Below are 18,963 nucleotides of genomic sequence, written 5' to 3'. Positions count from 1 at the left end.
TTTTTAGAGTCAGTTTGGTAGCATTTATTTTTTTTATCATTCATGTCATTTTCATGCAAAATAGACCTACCAAACCAGCGGACAAAAAAAAAAAAAAATCAACCAGTGGCAACAACTTCAAAAGTAGTCGATTGGCAACCCTGTACTGAAAAACTAACTTAGCTTAAAAACAGCTGCCTTCCTGAGAGTCTTGTACAAATGAATAAGTTTATACAATATGTGATGAAGTTGCAGTTTTGGGGGAATATTCACCATGATGACAGAGGTCAGAGGAGAGTGGCAGCTAGCAGGTACAACAGACCACAAGTATGCAAATAACAGCTTAGCACAACAGTAATTTACAGCACAGGAGGACAGTGTGAAGCAGAAGGAGCTACAGCAGCATGAGGCCACGCTGGGTTTCTCTTATGTTAGCTACAGTTACAGCAAGACTGGATCTATAGAGGAAGTGACTTTTATTGTGAAATGCATGGACATCTTGAATCCACAGATCTGTCAGACCTGGTGTCAGCAATGGAGAAGTTTCCTAAATATTACTGCTGCTTCATTTGAATACTACAGTATAAACACATGCTGGTTCCCTTCATGACTTTTGGATCTTGTATCAAATGCATACTCTCCACCAAATCATGGACCACCTGCCGTTTCAAGATGTCGAAGGACTGATGATGATTTCATTCAACCCAGAAACCAGCAACGTTCTCAAAGCTCAACCTAACTAAAAACACAACTTCAGGATGAAGCTCCAGCATTTATGAACATGCTTTGAGTGAAGAAGCGTTGTTGAAATTACCATCAGTGTTCATTTTTTCATTTTCATTTTCATACCTGTTAAGTACAATGAAATATGTTTAGACCCTGACAAAAGATTTTTTCTTTATGCTACAAGTGTTGCTGGTAGGCCTGTCATGATAACTACATTTGGTTGACAATGTATTGTCCCAGATACAATTGCAATAAATTATATTAATGTCATTTTAAGACAATGTTGTGCCATTAATATAATGATAATAACATAATATTGCAAGCACACCCTTTCAAAGAGCAATTAACTTTTAATTCTTAAGAACATTTTGACATTGTCATTGTAATAAACCAACTAAATCAATAAAACTCAGCATAGGTTTTTTTGTTGTTCATTTGGCTTAGGAGTTGTGCTCAAGTCTTAGAGCCTAATAGTTGGGAAACCCTGTTGTTTATTCTGGCATAATGTTGGCTAAAATGTTTGTGATATTCTTATGTAACTAAAGAAAAATGTAAAAAAAAAAAAAGAGGGCAATAATATACGATATATATAGAGGTGACCTCAATCAATTTTGCTGAGGCCAATAACTTGATAATGTATTGACAGGCATATTTGCTGGAGTTTTTAACTCTTCAGTATTTAATTGTTTACAAACCCAAAACGTGCCAGTAAAAATCTCCTACAGCAGTTTGACGCTATGAGGTCAGCATGAACTTAGATTGTTGTGCAAGCTTGACAGCACCTTGCTGGATCTGTGCCTTGAAGAATTTGGGCAGTCCTAAAGGCGAAATGAAAGACAAACATGGGGGACTAACAAGGAGCATTAAACAAAAGTGATGAAGTAAGTCTGTGTGAAGGTAAATCTCTAAACAATTGTAGCACTGCAGCTGTAACATCCCTAATGCCCATCTGTCAAGACTTCGGCATTAATACAACTGTATTAGTAATGATGCATTGAAAAGATTAACTGTGTCAAAAGCCACATTCACACATGATTGAACTCTTTGTCATTTGACAAATACAAAAAAGACTGCCGGTAAAATTTATATTTTGCCTGGAGATACTTCAATGAATCTTGATTCAATACAATTGTACAACATCAGGGATTTTTCAAGCAGACACAGCAGCAGCAGCCCATTTTTGATGACCTGCACCTTGCAAACAAGCCCCGCCCACAAGACTAGAGTTCAAACTGATAACAATCTAATCATTTAACCCAGTAGAGGTGTGTGACTGACAGCAGAACTGTATTTAAGGAAGTCAGAGCCTTTTGGTTTAGTCTTAAACATGAAAAATAATCCTCATAAAGCAAAATAAAAGAAAGCCATATTCACAGACATAAGAAAGGTACTGCCTCATCCTGCACTGTCAAATCTGAGTTGATTTTATTATTATTTTTAAATGTAGGAAACCGCTTGCCTTGAAATTTTAAGTAAATATAACTATTAGTCTTAATGTATGTTTCCTTTAAATCTCATTCTTAAGTTTACTAAAAATTTAGTTAGAGTAACCTAATTTTGTGAGGTTGTTGCAACTTAAAAATGACAATTTTATTTAAAACAATCTTTCTAAGTTTTAGCAACTTCAGTTAAATCAGAATCAGAATCAGAATCAGAAAAAGATTTATTGCCAGGTATAGTTAACACAATACGAGGAATTGTTCTGGTGGGTTGGTGCAACATATATATAGAAAAAGAAAAAACAGATAAAATAGAAGATACAAATATAAAATATAAAAAAACAAGCTTACTGTGTTTTATATCTGTATTGTGCCGGTTGCACATTTGTCATAGCTGTATTTTCTTAAACGTGTTAAGAAAACAGAACTTGCAGATAACTTCATCATTGGCAAAATCCTCTTTTCGTGATCAAGTTAAGTCAGACAAACTTAGTTTACTGAAGTTGCCACTTAGAGAGAACAAGGAAATTTCACTTGTAATTTTGATGTTGCAACAATTTCACAAAAATTGAGTGAATACAGCAACATTTTAAGTAACTTAAAGAGATATACATAAATACATATACATAAATACACACAGATACATAAATTAATATTTTTAGTTATATTTACTTTCCTTTTTCAAGGCAATCGGTTTCTGAGATTATTTTAAGTAAGATCAACAGATCATCAGATTTTACAGTGTGCTAACCACGACAGTCTCTGGTGCTATTTGACAAGTAATTCATTTAAAGTATGCCGTTTTCCCCATTAATAACTAGGGGTCGACAGATTATTGGCCTGGCCGATTATGGGGGCTGGTTTTTGGCATTTTGACGACTATCTGTATCAGCATTTTATTTTAATAAGTTGAAAAGTGCAAAGAACCCTCAGGGAGCTATTTTTATTCATTCTGCTTTGTCTTTTTTAATTTTCACATGACTTTTTTTTTTTTTATTATTTATTATTTTTATATAGTTGCTTGGAACTTGTTGCATATCATGTTGAACGTCTCAGTTTTGATTAATCATTTGTTAAATGCATTTACATTTCAAACAAAGTTTTGTGTTGGAGTTTGATATATTCCCAATTCTAAATGTTAACAGAAAGATTTTCATTTTTATTGTAAATGCATATCAGTTACAAATATCGGTTATCGGTCTCATTAACTGTTAATAATCCGTATCGGACCTGAAAAAACAATATCGGTCGACCCCTATTAAATACATACACAACTGGAAAGGATAGTCACTGGCAAACTGGGGTCGTTACAGCATGAAGACCTCAACGACTACTCCCAAAGCAAGTGCATGATTTTTGTGACTGAACACAGACTTTTCTTACAGTTTAAAAACATGAAAGTCAACTCACGTTTTGTTGCATTAATGAGGTTCTTCCCATCTTTGTACAGTTCTTTGATAAATCTGTTGGTCCTGTCCAGCTCTGCTTCGTGTGCCTTTATTTTCTCCCTGAAGCTGGGGCTGTCCAGATAGCATTCACTGAATTCCAGCGGGTGTAGTCCCATTTCTGTCACAGACTGATAGCTTCGTTTTCAACAACGGGATACTGGTCGAAACGACGCTTAACTTTGTAGCTACAAAAACTAGCCGTTACAATAAAAACACCGCTCTTTTCGCTGGCAGGTTAAAGTCTAGCAGAGCAGACATAGCTGCGAGAAGTAGCAGCAGCTAACGGGGGTTAGCATGGTAACTTCTGACACGGGCGCATGGGTGTTGTTCCACAGTTGTCAAATGACGACAAAAAGAGAGCAGCTAACAGGTATAACCGTTAAAAAGGTGATAACGACACGGTAACGGGTGAAGTGTTCATCGGAAGTCGGTTCAAGACAGTTGTCAGAGAGTCATGGTAGCTGTGTCCAGTTTTTCCTTCCTTTATCAAACGTACTCCACCTACCCAAGTGACAGATTGAGAAACTCCGCTGACATCTGTGTGCGTGTAGCAAAAGTTACAGCAAAGCCTCTGCAAGAGGGTTAACTCCGATCTACTTCCGGCTTCGCCGCTTCGCTGTCATTGCCCAGTGAACATTGATTTGGTCTCTATAAAACTTCACAAAATGGCCCGGGCTTTTATTTGTTAAAATCGTTTACATCAACAGGCTTCTGTATGGGCTTATGTATGGGTTTTCATTCCTTTCACACAAAACTGTAGCTCAGCAAAGATGGAGACACAATCAAATTATTATTTAATCATTTGAAACTTGAAAATTTACTTTTTAAAAAAGTTATTGAGCAACAAAAGAAGAAATGACGCAAGTACAAGAAAATTATTAGAAAGTTTGCCCAAAAAAATGGGGGGTGGGGTAATTAAATTAAATTAAATACAAAGCAAGAAACGACCTTAGAAAAGTTGTAAAGTTGTAATAATTATGTTGAAAATTGTTGTTAATAATTATAAATAATGTTCACTGGACATTTTTCCTTGGCTTTCTTTTTTTAAAAAGTCATTTACATCTACTAATCTTTTCTTTTTTTTGTCATCTCTCTTGTTTACTATCCCGACAATTCTGTCTTCTTTGGTGCTCATGGAGAATCTTACCAAGCTAACATTGTGAGTAGCATGTCTATATTGTCAAAAGTTTAAACATATATACATATTGTATGCGTGATCTAGGCATCTAACTGAGGTTATCTCCAGCAGGTAGCCAACAACCCGGTTTCATACATCCAAATAACTTCTATCAAAATGAACGGTACAATAAACTGTATAAACTGTAAATAAATAAATAATTATTTTTTTTAAAAAAAAGATGAAATGATAATAGTAGCAATAAAAGATTTTATAAGGAAAATACTCAAACTGTAAGTAAAAGTTAAATGACAAGATAACAGCATTAAGTAAAATAATACATAAATGTGTTAAAATAATAAAATGATATACGAATTAGTAAAACTGTGAAACAGACTAAAGTGTATGAATAAACAGTCAATAGATAAAGTTCAGTTAAAAGCCAAACTAAAAAGGTAGGTCTTGAGTTTGCTTTAAAAAAAAGTTTCAACAAAATAATCAGCACTAAAGGGACTAACCCACCAAAATGCCACATAAAGGCCTGCAATCGTTTGTATAGTCACTCTTCCCTCATGCGCTACCTGAAGAGTTTGCATGGGTGGTGTCTATGTTGAACTTTTTTACTCTTTGATTGTGCTTCAACATTCGTCTGTCATTGGTGCTACCAGAGGCGAAGCTGGGCGGGAACATTTACAGAGGTGTTCTTATAAATAAATACGGAAAATATTATTTGTCTTTTTCTTTTTTTTAAATACAGCTAATGCGTTTTGCACGTCACTTCGAATTAAACTTCATTCACAATTGCTCCCGCGGAACCTTCCCTCTTTACACGTTTCTAACCGACTTGTTTAACACGCGGACTCATTCCTTGTTTAACGGCAGCAAAAATGTGATTCACACTCTTCATCAACATCTCGCCGATTTAACGACGATATAAACAGATGCGATCGTTGTTGACATGGAGTTAACGTATCGTAGCGGCGGTCTGAATATATTTTTTTCAATTGAGTAAATGCTAGGATGCTGCCAAAAGACGGTTTGCTCGCGACGATGCTAATGACTTTATCGGACACAGTCGAAATGTTAACGTTTCTGTGTTTATAAAATAGCAGCTCAGCTAAACAGCAGTGATCTTTTCCGTCTGTCTCCATCCCGAACCCCAGCCTGTGATCTAAAACAGCACACAGTAAGTCTGAAGAGATTGTTAGAGATGCTTTTCAAGTGTTTAGCATTTTGTTTAAAGTGTTTATGTTAACATTTATGTAATCAACAGTAGCGGACTTACTGCTTGATATGCGTTTGCCCCTTTTGTTTAATGTTGCTGTACAAAATTTTGGCATGTATGGAAGCCCATTTTCAAATAGAGGTCAATGTTTTAGAGTGACAAAAAAAAAAAAAACCCAATGTATTGGGTAATTCAGTGCTCTGAGATCACCAGGGTCCGCCAACATTTTGACTTCAGAATCATGACTTTATCTCATGACTTTGACTTAGAAATTTGAAAAATGTACTTACTGTTGACTTAGTGTTTTAGTTATATTGCTCCTCAATTTTCATCTGCTTCTGTTTTTTCCTGGCCTAAACGGACTTCCATAGACTATTGTAAGGTGGCACTGATGGTCAAAACACAACGTTTCACAAAACACAGCAACATTTTAGAAATATTACAACATTTCCAAAAACACAACATATTTTAAAACATTGCATTTCACTTACCATTACAGCATTACACAAAACACAACAATATTTTAGAAGACACAACAATATTTCACAAAACAAAACGATTTGTGAAATATTGTTGTGTTTTGACCCTCAGTGCTGCTGCACTGTGTCATATATTCAGTATGTGGAATGTTATTGTCTAATTAAAACTGGCATTAATCTGTATTTTGTTGTCAGACAATGTAATTTCACAGCAGACTTTGCATTCTGCTTTTTAATTTTAAAATTTTTGCAAGGTATGCCTAACGCCAGTGCAAAGTCAAAACATGGCAGAAGGACCCGAAGGCGACGCAGAGAGGACCCTGCCAGGAACGAGCTGGTCTCAAGTTCCCTAGAAAGTGCTCAGCAGTGCCTGTTCAACCAGGATTATGGAACTGCCTTTGTACACTACCTCCTGGTCCTCAACCTCGCACCTATGTTTAAGGACTTTGCAAGGGTAATGACTGTTTACACTGCTCCGACACCCCGTCTGCGCACATTCACTGCCAAACATTGTGCACACATAACCACAATCATGCATGCAGCAGAAGTCTGTTTCTACTTCTGCAGAATCGAAAGGTGTTTAATTTTGGAGATAAAGTTTGTGACGTCTTCCTTTTAGGAGTCCTTTAGGTTCACTCTCTTCAAATGGACAGAAGAGCTGGACTCTGTCGGCCGCATTCAGGACCTCTTTGACTGTTACGAACAAGCGCTGGAACTGTTTCCTGCTGATGAAGTTATCCTGAACAGCATGGGCGAACACCTGTTCAGGTATTTCCCTCATCTGCATGAATTTTATTATTGATACACGTGTTTTTACAATTCGTCACCACTCCTGTAATCGTAGCACAAAATAGTTTTACATTATTATGTAGAGGAATTATCCTCTCCTGTGTTTGATTATATTGTGTTTCTTCTTTTCTTATTCAGAATGGGCTTCAGAGACGAAGCTGCGGGTCATTTCCATAAAGCCTTGAAGCTGAGACCAGACTATCCAGAGGCCAGGGAGAACTTCTACCGTGTGGCCAACTGGCTGGTGGAGCGCTGGCATTTCTTAATGCTCAACGACCACGGGAGGAACCGCAAGTACCAGCAAGCCATTCAGAAGGCTGTCCAGAGCGGCTGCAACACTGTACTTGACATAGGTACTGGCACTGGGATCCTTGGGTGAGACATTTTCATGAGAATTTGGATTTTTTTTTAAAAAAATGTTTATGTTGTGGAGTGTCCTTTATTTTTGAGTTAGAACTTATCACCCACTCTTAGTGGTACCATACTCGCTGCAGCTACAATAGGGTCTGTGTTTTAATGCATGAGTGTCATAGTTCTGTTTCCTCCTCCTCTGTTTAGTATGTGTGCAAAGAAGGCAGGAGCTGCTGAGGTGTACGCCTGCGAGCTGTCGAAGACGATGTATGAATTGGCCTGTGAGGTTTTGACCGCTAATGGAATGGACGGTAGCATCAAGATCGTCCATATGAAATCTCTGGAGATGGAAGTGCCAAAGGACATCCCACACAGGTGCAAGTTATACTAGGGGTCGACAGATTATTGGCCTGGCTGATTATTGGGGCCGATATTTGTCATTTTGCTGATTATCTGTATCAGCATTTCATTTTATTAATTTTTTATCAAATTCATTAATTAAAAAGTGGAAAGAAAATGGCAGCATGGAAGGAACTTTAACTTTGTAAAAACCCCAGAAAGCTGTTTTAGTTATTCATTTTTTATTTTAATTTCACTTGACTTTATGAAAAAAAAAGCTGCTAGGAACTTGCTGTATATGATGTTGGACGTTTCAGTTTTGATTAAACATTTGTTAAAGGCACTTAAACAAAGGTTTATGTTGGAGTTTGATATATTCCAAAATCTAGATATTGACAGAAAGATTTTCATTTTTATTGTAAATGCATATTGGTTCCAAATATCAGTAATTGTTCTCATTAACTATTAATAATCGGTATTGGCCCTGAAAAACCAATATCGATCGACCCCTAATTTATACCATAAATACTTGACATTGATCCTACAAGCACAACATGTTTGTCTTTGTTTGTTCTGTTATGAAATTCATGCTCATGTGTAAGTAGTATTTCTCATATTTTTGCATTCAATGTTTTGTTTTATTTAGGGTATCTTTGGTGGTGACAGAGACGGTAGACGCAGGGTTATTTGGAGAGGGCATCATAGAGAGTCTCATTCATGCCTGGCACCACCTCCTGCTCCCTCCACAGGTAACTTCAAATAATAAACACAAAAAGAAGAAACAGAACTTTGTTCTCTAGTTGCCACAGTGCAATATTAATGTCTCTGTGAGTTCTTTGCACCAACAATGCTGTTTGACGCTGACATAAGAAAATCCGAAAAAAAAAAGTTATTGTGCAATTTTTACAACTCAGGGAGTGGGCTGGGCCCTAAAGTGAATAAAAGTAAAGATGGCTTTAAGGGACACTTTGCCCACTCATAGGATGAAAATAGAGTACATAACAGGCATCATAACTTAATGTAAGCAAAACTATAAATCATAAAATCAAGTCAAATGCAACATTTTGAAAGAATTTCAGTGTAAAAAGAAAAGAACTTCATGCTTATATCAGGAAAGTCAAAGCTAGTTAAAGGCTAAAGTGAGGAAATAACTTATCACCCTACAATAATAAGGTTCTATTAGACATTTTTGTCAAAATTAAGTTATTCTCATATTCTTATTCTGTGACAATTTATTAACATTATGTGAGGTGATTTTTTTCAAGTTTTATGCATTTTTGGACTTTATATGTAGAAAAAAATGGATCATATCATTCTTACTACTTTGAGTGCAAAGCTTTGAAGCTCATTTGAAACTGCTCAGAGTGCAGGTAGGACCTTATACTCTCCAAAAATCTTAAACTTTCTTTGAAAAATATCTAGCAAACTGGCTTCCCTGATGACTATAGGTAGTGTGTTCGATAGGTTTTGGACCTAGATGGCAAAGTTTGCAGTTAACTTCCATGTTGTGTTGGTGCCATTAGGGCGGTTGATGTGTAGTTTCATTAAAAGCACGTTTCTCATTCAAAGCGAGGTGAGAATGAATTCCAGGAGCAGTCTGCAACAGGACGGGTCATCCCTGCTGGAGCTACTGTGTTCGGTATGGCTGTCGAGTCCCTCGAGATCCGCAGGCATCACAGGTAAGTCCCGGAGTCCATCTGTGTGTGAGGTCTGTGTTTAAGACAAAATATGTAATGACCTTATGAGGACGGCAGCATGAGGTGTGTGAACCAAACATCACGCCGCTGTTTGTTTTTCATACAGGCTTTGTGTATCAGAGGTGGGCAGTCTGTCCATAGCTGCAGCCGGGGAGCTCCGCAGCCCGGTGAGCTGCAGCTCTGAGCCGGATGACTCCATGGAGCCGTACACCACAGAGAGACTAAGCAGACTGCCAGGAGGATATAAACCTCTCACGGAACCGTTCACGGCCCTTAACATAGATTTCAACAACGTGCAGGTGAGCAGAGACAGGGACGACAGGTGCTGACAATCTATGATAATTTAATTCATTCAGTTACTATTAATTTAATGTGTTTGGACTTTACTTCACTTTGCAGGTTCTTTGTGTCTGATATGCAGCCAAGTGAGAAATCCTAATATTCAACTTGTGTTAGTTGCCTTAAGTGAAGCTGAATAATGTAACTCTGAGAAAAATGATTAATTCACCTGACCATATTTCTGTTGGTCCCGGTAAATGAACATATTGGCCGCCTCCCAGGCTAAAATATTGCAGATCAGTGGCCACTCATTATTTAGCTACAGGCCTGCAGGAATTGTTGCCTGATTTATTAGCTCCCAGTGAGCACCTGACAGATTGGAGACACTGTGTTTATCTCCTAGACAGCACCTGTAGGATCCTTAGTTGATATTTATCCACACGTGTGCAGTAGGGACCTGCAGACGAACTTAATGTGTGTGGAATCAGTGCGGCAAACTTTTTTAGCAGAGTGTTACCCAGACTTAAGGGTGTCAGCGTCAGTCTTCAGCTTGTGTCTCAGAATATGATAGTAAGCAAGAAACACAATAAGAAAAAAAAAAATCCTTTGCATTTTTCTTCCACATTTGAATTTCATTCTGCTCCGTTTCCATTTATATTGTAATTTCCCCTTCGAGGGGTTGAGATATTATCTCACTCAGAGATCCTATTTGCATTACCACCTTAAAACCTCAGGCTTCAAAGAGCTTTTCCTAAAGAATATAAGCAGACATTGAAATATTCTACAATGAGTATTACTATTAATTTTTTGGGGGGGGATTTTGAACTGCTTTAAAATATTCCCAACTTATTTTGCAAAGTGCCATAAAAGAGAGACGCATTTACTGTGTCCATTTGTAATTGTTAAAGGTGGGTTTGCACTAGTGAGTCACAAGTGATGATTACATTGTACACTGATTTTTAGGAAAATCCTGGAAATTATATCTTTAAAACGGATGAAAATGCAACATGTAGCCTTTCAGGTTTAGAATTAGACTTGTGATTTATGAAATCCACTGTGTGTTTTCACACATTTTGATATGCATACATACACCTTTAACAAAGCTCTTCTTTGGTTTTAAATTAAAGTTACAGTAGGCAACTTTTATAAAAAAAAAAAAAACAACTATTTGTAATATTTGCTGAAAATGTCTCTATATACTGACATTAGTACACAGGACAGATTATCTGTGGGAAAAATAATGTTCTCTTTGTTCCTCCTCCTTGACAACCAAGTTTGGCGTGAGAAGCTTAGAGACCAGTAACGTCCAAACGGTCTGTGAAATTCACAGGACAGTAACATTCACAACTCTCCTTTTTCAACATGAAACCTTCTGAAATCTTATTGCATTTGAATACCCATATTGCATTTTTTTGCACCTATTTTCACAGCCAACCTTGATTTTTATTTTAATTTTAGTTGATATCCCTGTAACAACTCCTTTTTGTTTTGGCACCTTGTAGGACCTGGAGGGGCTGAGCTCCAGAGAGGTTCAGCAGATCCGCCTGCCTGTCACTCAGGAAGGGGAGCTGGACGCTCTGGCTGTGTGGTTCCAACTCCACCTGGATGAGGAGAGCAGTCTGTCCACTGGACCCCAGGAGGACACCTGCTGGGAGCAAGCCATCTACCCTGTCCACATAGCCAAGGGTAAGATTCAATGTACACGAATGCCTTCCTGATTTTTTCTTTTTTTTATAGCATATTTAGTCATAATAAAGTTTTTTGTTTTATTTTCTGCTTTGCATCTTTTCGCTCCTCTTTTTCATGCATTTCCATGTTGCATCAGATGAGGGCAGTGTGTGTTGACTACACATAGTATTTAAAATATTTCTAACTTTGCTAAATATTGTCAGAGATACATTTCAACCTAAAACCATCACAACTACTGTACTCCAGCCTGCAGTTAATTTTAAATAGGGTTTCTGAGTATTTTTTTTAGCTAATCTGCATGTGAGAATATTGAAGATATTTACTGTAATGATGGGATGATATTACATAAAGATTTAGCTCCCTGAAAGTCTTAAAAACCTGACACATGATTATGTAAATATTGCAACTTAAGTCCACGACATGCCAGTGTAAAAATTCTAATACATTTAGATATTGCAGTAACTACTGCACATATTTTCTGATCTTTGAGGCTTTTGATAAAGTTATTGTACCAAAGTAAAATTGAGATGTGTCAAACAATATACTTAAACTGACAACAAATGCAAAATGTTATAACTTGCAGAGTGCCAAATGTCCCTAAGAGCACTGTATTTTCTTTACTCTGCTGTCATCCGATCCGCTGTGATCTTAATCGCCCCTGACATGAGTTGACATGTTCCAGTTGGTGTTGCAGTACATCTTCTCTCAGACAGGGCTCCACAGCATCTCATCGCCCTGATAATTGGCGACGGCAGCGTCAAGGGAGCCGCCACCTTTCCCGGTGATCACCAACATCCGTTTCCCGGCCGGCGTGACGTGTGCGCCGTGATCGCCTGTGACACTCTTTAGTGTTCATGAAATTCTTATAGGCAATAAATATGCATTTTTCCCAAATGCCTCTGATGAGCCGCGCACTGACATGAAGACACGAACAGATGTTATTCCTGTAGGAATCCTTTTGGCGCCTCTCCCCCTCTCTCTGTGCACACAGTCCCCTGAATCTCATTTCTCTATTGGGCTCACTCTCCCTTTCCCTCTTTCTGCATCTCCTGCTTTTTCTTCACTCTGTCTCTCTTTAAAGTGGTTTCAGTTGTTAAGTCAATTTTATTTATTTCAGTAACTACATTAGACACTCTCCGTCCACAGACCCCTGTTAGCTTAGCATATATTAAATCTTAAGCATGACAGTATCATATATAAAATGTTGTTGTTTATCTGCATTTTTCCCTTTTTTGTTTGTCATTTCAGATGTTTCGTAACTTTTCTTTTTTTTTATAATAGGTGCAGATAAACCCTTTTTTCTGTCGACTTAACTTTGAGAAATATCGAGATGTTTTTCTACAAAAACATTTTTTAAAAATGAAGAATAAAAAGCTTTTGATACCTACCTAAATAAAACCAGCAAAAATCAGGAACTGTCTCATTAAGAACTAAGTAAACAATGTTACAAATCTGACTAGACATCCAATGCCACATTTAGGTTTAATTTTTCTGTGCTTCAGTAAATTTCAGTTGATACTGAAACCTTATTTAGGTTTGCGCAGCTCGAGAATAATCAGGTCGAGTGAGTGTTTTCTTCCTTTGATTCTTTTCAGGTTTTGTCCTAAAACCTCAGGACGAGCTGATTGTTGAAGTCTCCTGCAGAGACGCCTTCCTGAGGCTCTGCAGTGTCGCTGTGCTGAGAGACGAGCATGTAATCCGTCTAGACAAGCGTCTGGATTCGCAGGACTCTGGAAACCCCATTTCAAATCTAAACCCAGAGGCAGAACTGTGCAGTGCACTCGCATGTCTTCAGACTGACCAGAATCAAACGAAAGACTTCTGCATGCTGGAGTGCTCAGAAATGGCGCTCCTGAACAATCGGGACTACCATCAGAGTTTCTGCACTGCGTTGGCCAAACTCATCTCTGAGCTGAAGGTGAAATGCCAAAACAAAGAGCCAGGATCAGCTGATCAGTCTGACTCCACAGACTGTAGCAACCTGCTCTATGTCCTCGATGTGTCAGAGGGCTTCTCTCTGCTCTCCCTCATCGCTGCCAGCCAAGGTCATGTCAAAGCGTACAGCTCTGTGGAAAAAAAACCCCAACAGGAAGTCCTAAAAAGACTGGCTCGCTCCAATAATGTCCCAGAACAACATCTAGAGTTCTGGCTCAACCACATGGAGGATGAGCAGGGGATGCTGAAGAGGCCGTCCAGAGAGAAGCTGTGGAGCGCCATCATGCTGGACTGTGTGGAGACCTGTGGTCTCATTAGACAAAAGTTGATGGAAAAAGCTTCACTGGCCAGGTAAGAGGAACTTTATGATCACAATGACAGCATAACAAAATTGCCATTGCTTATTATTAAAGTGGTGATTTGTATTAGATGAGTTTACAAAAAGATGAGGACAGATAATAGCTATTCAGCTATTAACAAAGAACGGACCAAAATGGGCCATGCAGAAAAGTTTTATTGTGTTTGTTTATTTTTGCTTTGTGTTTCAATTACCGTTGTATGTTTTTCAAAAATATATATTTCCATAATCCATACCAGGTGTTTGCTAGAAGATGGAGGTCAAATTTTCCCAGCAAAGATTGTAGTTCACGGTATGCTGGTGGAGTCGGACACATTGCTGCTGGAAAGTGCAGTCCAGGGTCAAGAGCCGACACTGGGGTTCAACATTGCACCTTTCATCAACCAGTTTACTGTAAGTATTCTTACATAAGCTCCCATGGATCAGTGTTAACTTATTAATGGCATTAAACATCTTTACTCTAAGAGGCCATGTCCACCAAAGTGTTTCTACTGAGGTCAGCGTATTTGTTTACAGTTTTTACCATGGAGGTGCTGCGTGATTACACTATGGGTCAAAAGCCAGCAGCGTGACGAAGCGCTTAGCATCTTTTCTTTTCTCAGCGTGTTTGCTGTTTTTTTCCCCGAGTGACAAGAGCTGAAACATGTTCAACTCTGGGTAAAGTGCTGCACACGTTACTTTCACTTTATAGCCAGCCGACCAATCACATCGGAAGAAGGGCAGGACAAATACCGCAAAGACCAACTGTCACATGTTACACATACAAGATAACAAAAAAACAGTGGAGAAATATATGAATATACTTTGTACTGTATATATTAATGAATCCTCCCACCTGTGGGTTTGTTGTCTCACCCCACATGCTTCAACCTTGCCTTCATCCAGAGCAAGTACCCTGTGCTGACCCATGTGCTTGTGTGGACATTCCATATCATAGCAACCAGACACAAGCAAAGTGTCACAAGCAAAAGTGTCTCAGCTGAAAAAAGCTCCAAAGAACTCAGAGAGCAGCACCCAGCGTTTTCAGCTGGGAAAAAAAAGCTTTGGGGGACAATGGGTCTCAGATGCCAATCCTACTGACCACTGTATTTTCTTTTTATCTCTTCATTGATATTTTTTTTTTATATCTTAGGCTGACAAAAATGTAGGCTACCTTTACCAACACGAGCAGCAAAGAGATGCCAGGTTACATCATGTTTTCGCTTCTCTGCATTTTAATGGCGATAGTTATATTTAAGCAATAAAGCAAAAAAAGGGGAAAGATGACATTGAACTGGTCTGCAGATTATGAATTGGCAGTTGAGCAGCAGTGTCATAACTGTTTGTTCATTTGTAACATGACTTTTACTTTAAAACATTCTTAAAATGATGGAACAAGTCGACATGGCAGTCCCTGAAAATATGGCTTAAAATGCGATGTGTGTGAACCGCTGCAGTTTGGTCAGCTTCAACAGGAATTTTAAAGCTGATCACCTGTTGCAATTCAGTCCGTGAGCGGCTCTAACAAGCATCAACAGCTAAAGAGGTTTACAACATATTGTCTTATTGTCAACTAGTTTTAATAATAAGATTAGTTCTTGATAAATGGTGGTTTTAAAAATATCAAAGGAACGCCAGAATAACTGATAGAAAAAAATACATTGAAGCACACTAATACCATATTGTCAAGCTGAAACTTCTTCAGTCTTCAAAACACAAGCTGCAAAATCTTCCTTTTGTACGCTTCATGCCACTCATATTTTGTATTCTCTCTCATGTCCCTGATGCAACAGTCAATACTGCCAGTTTTCACTTGCAGTGCGTACATGTTTGTGAACTTGCGTCATTCACATACGAAGTTTGACCATTAGGTGCAAATGTGTGAGTTTTGTTAAATATGATTGCCATATAGTGCAATACTATAAAGGCTAAAAAAAAAGGCTCTGTGCAACCAGTTGTTTTGTTTCCTACCATGTATGGGTTGTCTTTTGTTGAACAAGGTATTTCACTTGGAATACTAAGGTCCAGGACTCTGTTTTCTGTTGTGCACTCCTCTTTGATGTGTGCTTTCCAGCTGCGTTAAAGAAGCTGCAAAATCCCTTTGAATTCTTTTTCTTTATTTGGTCTGGAAATTATCTTTTTTTTTTTTTCCAGCATCATGTTTGTGCTCTAATTTCGCAGGCCCCACACGGGACGGTCGTTTGTTTTAACAGATGTTGTCTTTGAAGCCCTCAGTGGAGGGCACTTTTCTAGCACAACTGTCACACAAGACACAGCACACAGCTTGGCCCAGGACATTCCTACCTGAATCCATCAGTATACATTACATCAGGCACATCAAACAGCGGGCTCTGAGGTCTACACAACTGTGACAGGGGGGAGGAAATATTCTTTTGTTCTGCAGTAAAGGAAACTGTGACACTTTCTGTGCTGCCACTTTGGTTTCTCCCTCAGCTTTTAAGCCTGCTGCCCTGCAGCCGCGGCCTGTTTGTCAAGTTTGGAAGTTTGAGGAGGAAGATGAGCTTCCGAGCATTAATCAGCGATTGAGTGATTATCCACTGACACTATGTATTAAAACCTTAATTTGGATAAATAATGGTGCTAACAAATGTGAGCCAGCATCTGCACGATTTTGAATACAGTGTTTCAGGGTTTTTATTAAGCTTTTGTAATAATCTGTGTTATTAACCAAAACTTCTGGTTTGGGCTTTTTTTTTTGTTTTTTTTGTCTAACCCCCACCCCCCTAAAAAAAAACCAAGTCAAACAAAATGAAGGCACACTGCTTTGTTAGAGTACAAGCCGTTTATGATAAATACAATTTGGCCTTTTTATAAATCAAAGTCATGTAGCCACAAAAAATAAAGCATTTTTACTTTGTGTATTTAAAGATCAAGTGTGCCTTGATTTTTTGAGGGAATCCATTCCCTCTCTTGTGGACAGCATCAGGAGCACCTGTTTAATGTTACATCTCTGTCAGATCCAAGTAGCACTTCCTCTCTTGGGGTCTTTCATAGATTTTTCATGTCATTTAGTCCCATATGAAAATTGTCACCAGATAGTCCTTCCTTTTTTTCTGCTGCAAACAACTCGCTAATGCTATTTTTATCTTTTATGTCCTGAAGGTACCGGTCCATGTGTTTTTGGACTTTTCCACACTGGAGTGCAGACATCTCAGTGAGTCTGTGGAGCTCTTTGTTCTTGACCTAATGGACTCCACCGCAAACTACACTAACAGAGACGTAAAGGTAGGACATGCTTTAGCCTAATGAGTGCTGCCAACATGATTGGAATAAATGTAAATAAACTCTTTGAAATGTGTCACTTCTTTACAACTGCTGTGGTAGAATAAGGCTGAACTGCTAAAACTGTAATTCATGCATTGTCAATATAATAAATACCCAAACAGTCTCTGAGCCACCTTCTGGTACACCGACATGCTGCGCCAAAGCCTAGAAATGAGTCATACTGACTGTATGACCTGACCTTAGACAAACTTCTTCATTTACTTTCCCTCCTTACTTTGTATTTTTTGTCCCAGCACCTTTTGAATGCTCAGACATAAATATTAAAATGCAAAAAATGTCAGACTTGAGTCAAATATTTAAAGACTTTAGACTTGACTTGACAAAATCAAAATAGACTTTGGATTTGGACTTAAACACCACTGACTCATGACCTGACATAGACTTGAGCTTTTTGACTAGAAAATACTTGATACCTTCCTCAAAGCAATTAAAAAAGTATATTATTTAAGGGTCTGACATGTCATTTCATGAATCAGCTAACATTAATGCTATCCATTCCCAACAAGTCAACACATAATTCCCCAGATCCGCTTTGTTTGAACCAATCTGACAGCATCCAGTCAAGTTGCAGGAAAGAACTATGAAGAACTAACATTGCATTACTGAATGCTAGTTTTAAAAAAATGACACTAAAGATAATTTTATTTGCAAGCAAAAACTATGCCGATGTTATTAAAAAAGGAATTACAGCATGCAAAATGTGTCGGTTAGAAATTGCAGATGGATATGCAACAACTTCCAACTTCCAGCAATTACCACAAAGTAATTGTGATACTGGTTAATAGTGCTAAATGCTATGAAAATGCAACGTCTGCACTACTTACTTATGATTAAGTTCAGTCGCTCTTTTTTGAACAGGCTTGTCTCAACAAATACATTTTTGTTTTCAACAAATTTTATAAAAACACATTTTATTTTTTTAAGTAAAAGTATGTTTTTATATGTATAATATATCATTACTCTGTTGTAAAAAAACTGACTTGACTTTTGACCTGACTTGAAACTTGTCTGTCTTGACTTGGGACCTCAGTGTAAAACCTGAGAGATGTGACTTGCAAGACCATGACTTGGTCTCATTTCTGCTTTTTTGGTCAGGGTTTAACTAAAACAAACCATGATCTCATGTATCATATTATTTTTAAACTAACAGAAACAAAACAGTCCTAGTGATTTACGGATAATTGTCACAGCGTATTTTAGTAGCTGACTGTTCTTATGTACTGTGAAATGTCTTGTTAAGCCATTTTCCCTGTTTCCCAGGTCCAGGTGACATCTGCAGGCAAAATAACTGCAGTTCCCTTCTGGTACCACATCTACCTGGACCAGGAGATCAGTGTCAGCACCCTCAGCCAGAACTCTCACTGGAAGCAGGCAGCTGTCGTGCTACAGCAGCCCCTTGAGGTACAAGCCGGAGACTGGGTTCAGCTCGCTGTGAAGCTTCATAAGAGCACCATCTCCATATCAGCTCATATCGATAACACACCCAGGACAATGGAACAGTAATCTCTTACACTGTATTTTTTCCAGTTGATTTCATTTGTGTATTTTAAGCCTCAATTATAGAGGCTATTGACACAAGGGGGAATGAATTGAATACTACACATTCTTTTTCTGGTATCATTTACAGATGTACCTCCTCCAGTGTCATTCTTCATAAAAGTTATACAAACCTTCAGTTTTCCAATGACAATTTGTAGAAGCATGAGCCACAACTTTGCAAGTATCAGCGGGTTATCACAGTCATAAAGAATTTGTAACAATGGACCTTCAATTCATGTTTTTATCTGTAAATTGTGCTATAAGATCATATGGCAGTTATAAATACGTA

General features: G+C 38.1%; 2 protein-coding genes across 4 annotated transcripts in view; one reads left to right on the top strand and one right to left on the bottom strand.

Moving 5' to 3' along the window:
- The window catches only part of arhgap10 (Rho GTPase activating protein 10), a 57,875-nt gene extending 53,759 nt beyond the window's left edge, over positions 1–4,116 (bottom strand). For all 3 annotated transcript variants that reach the window (XM_042484797.1, XM_042484796.1, XM_042484795.1), the window contains exon 1: positions 3,555–4,116. In XM_042484797.1, coding sequence (XP_042340731.1) covers positions 3,555–3,708 — 154 coding nt within the window. In that variant the 5' untranslated portion in view covers positions 3,709–4,116. The remainder of the gene's footprint in view (positions 1–3,554) is intronic.
- Positions 4,117–5,479: 1,363 nt separating this feature from the next.
- prmt9 (protein arginine methyltransferase 9) lies at positions 5,480–18,950 on the top strand. Its single transcript, XM_042484875.1, has 13 exons — positions 5,480–5,895; positions 6,668–6,867; positions 7,033–7,181; positions 7,341–7,577; positions 7,761–7,928; positions 8,539–8,641; positions 9,462–9,571; positions 9,696–9,888; positions 11,371–11,554; positions 13,153–13,843; positions 14,090–14,243; positions 16,953–17,075; positions 18,396–18,950. The coding sequence occupies exons 2-13, from the start codon at positions 6,670–6,672 to the stop codon at positions 18,636–18,638; spliced, it is 2,553 nt and encodes an 850-aa protein (XP_042340809.1). The 5' UTR covers positions 5,480–5,895; positions 6,668–6,669; the 3' UTR covers positions 18,639–18,950.
- The last annotated feature ends 13 nt before the right edge of the window (positions 18,951–18,963 follow it).

The sequence above is a fragment of the Plectropomus leopardus genome, chromosome 4 (assembly GCF_008729295.1).
Source record: "Plectropomus leopardus isolate mb chromosome 4, YSFRI_Pleo_2.0, whole genome shotgun sequence".
NCBI classification, from domain to species: domain Eukaryota; kingdom Metazoa; phylum Chordata; class Actinopteri; order Perciformes; family Serranidae; genus Plectropomus; species Plectropomus leopardus.
Note: the sequence above shows the minus strand (reverse complement) of the source record. Positions and strands in the feature narration are given on the sequence as shown.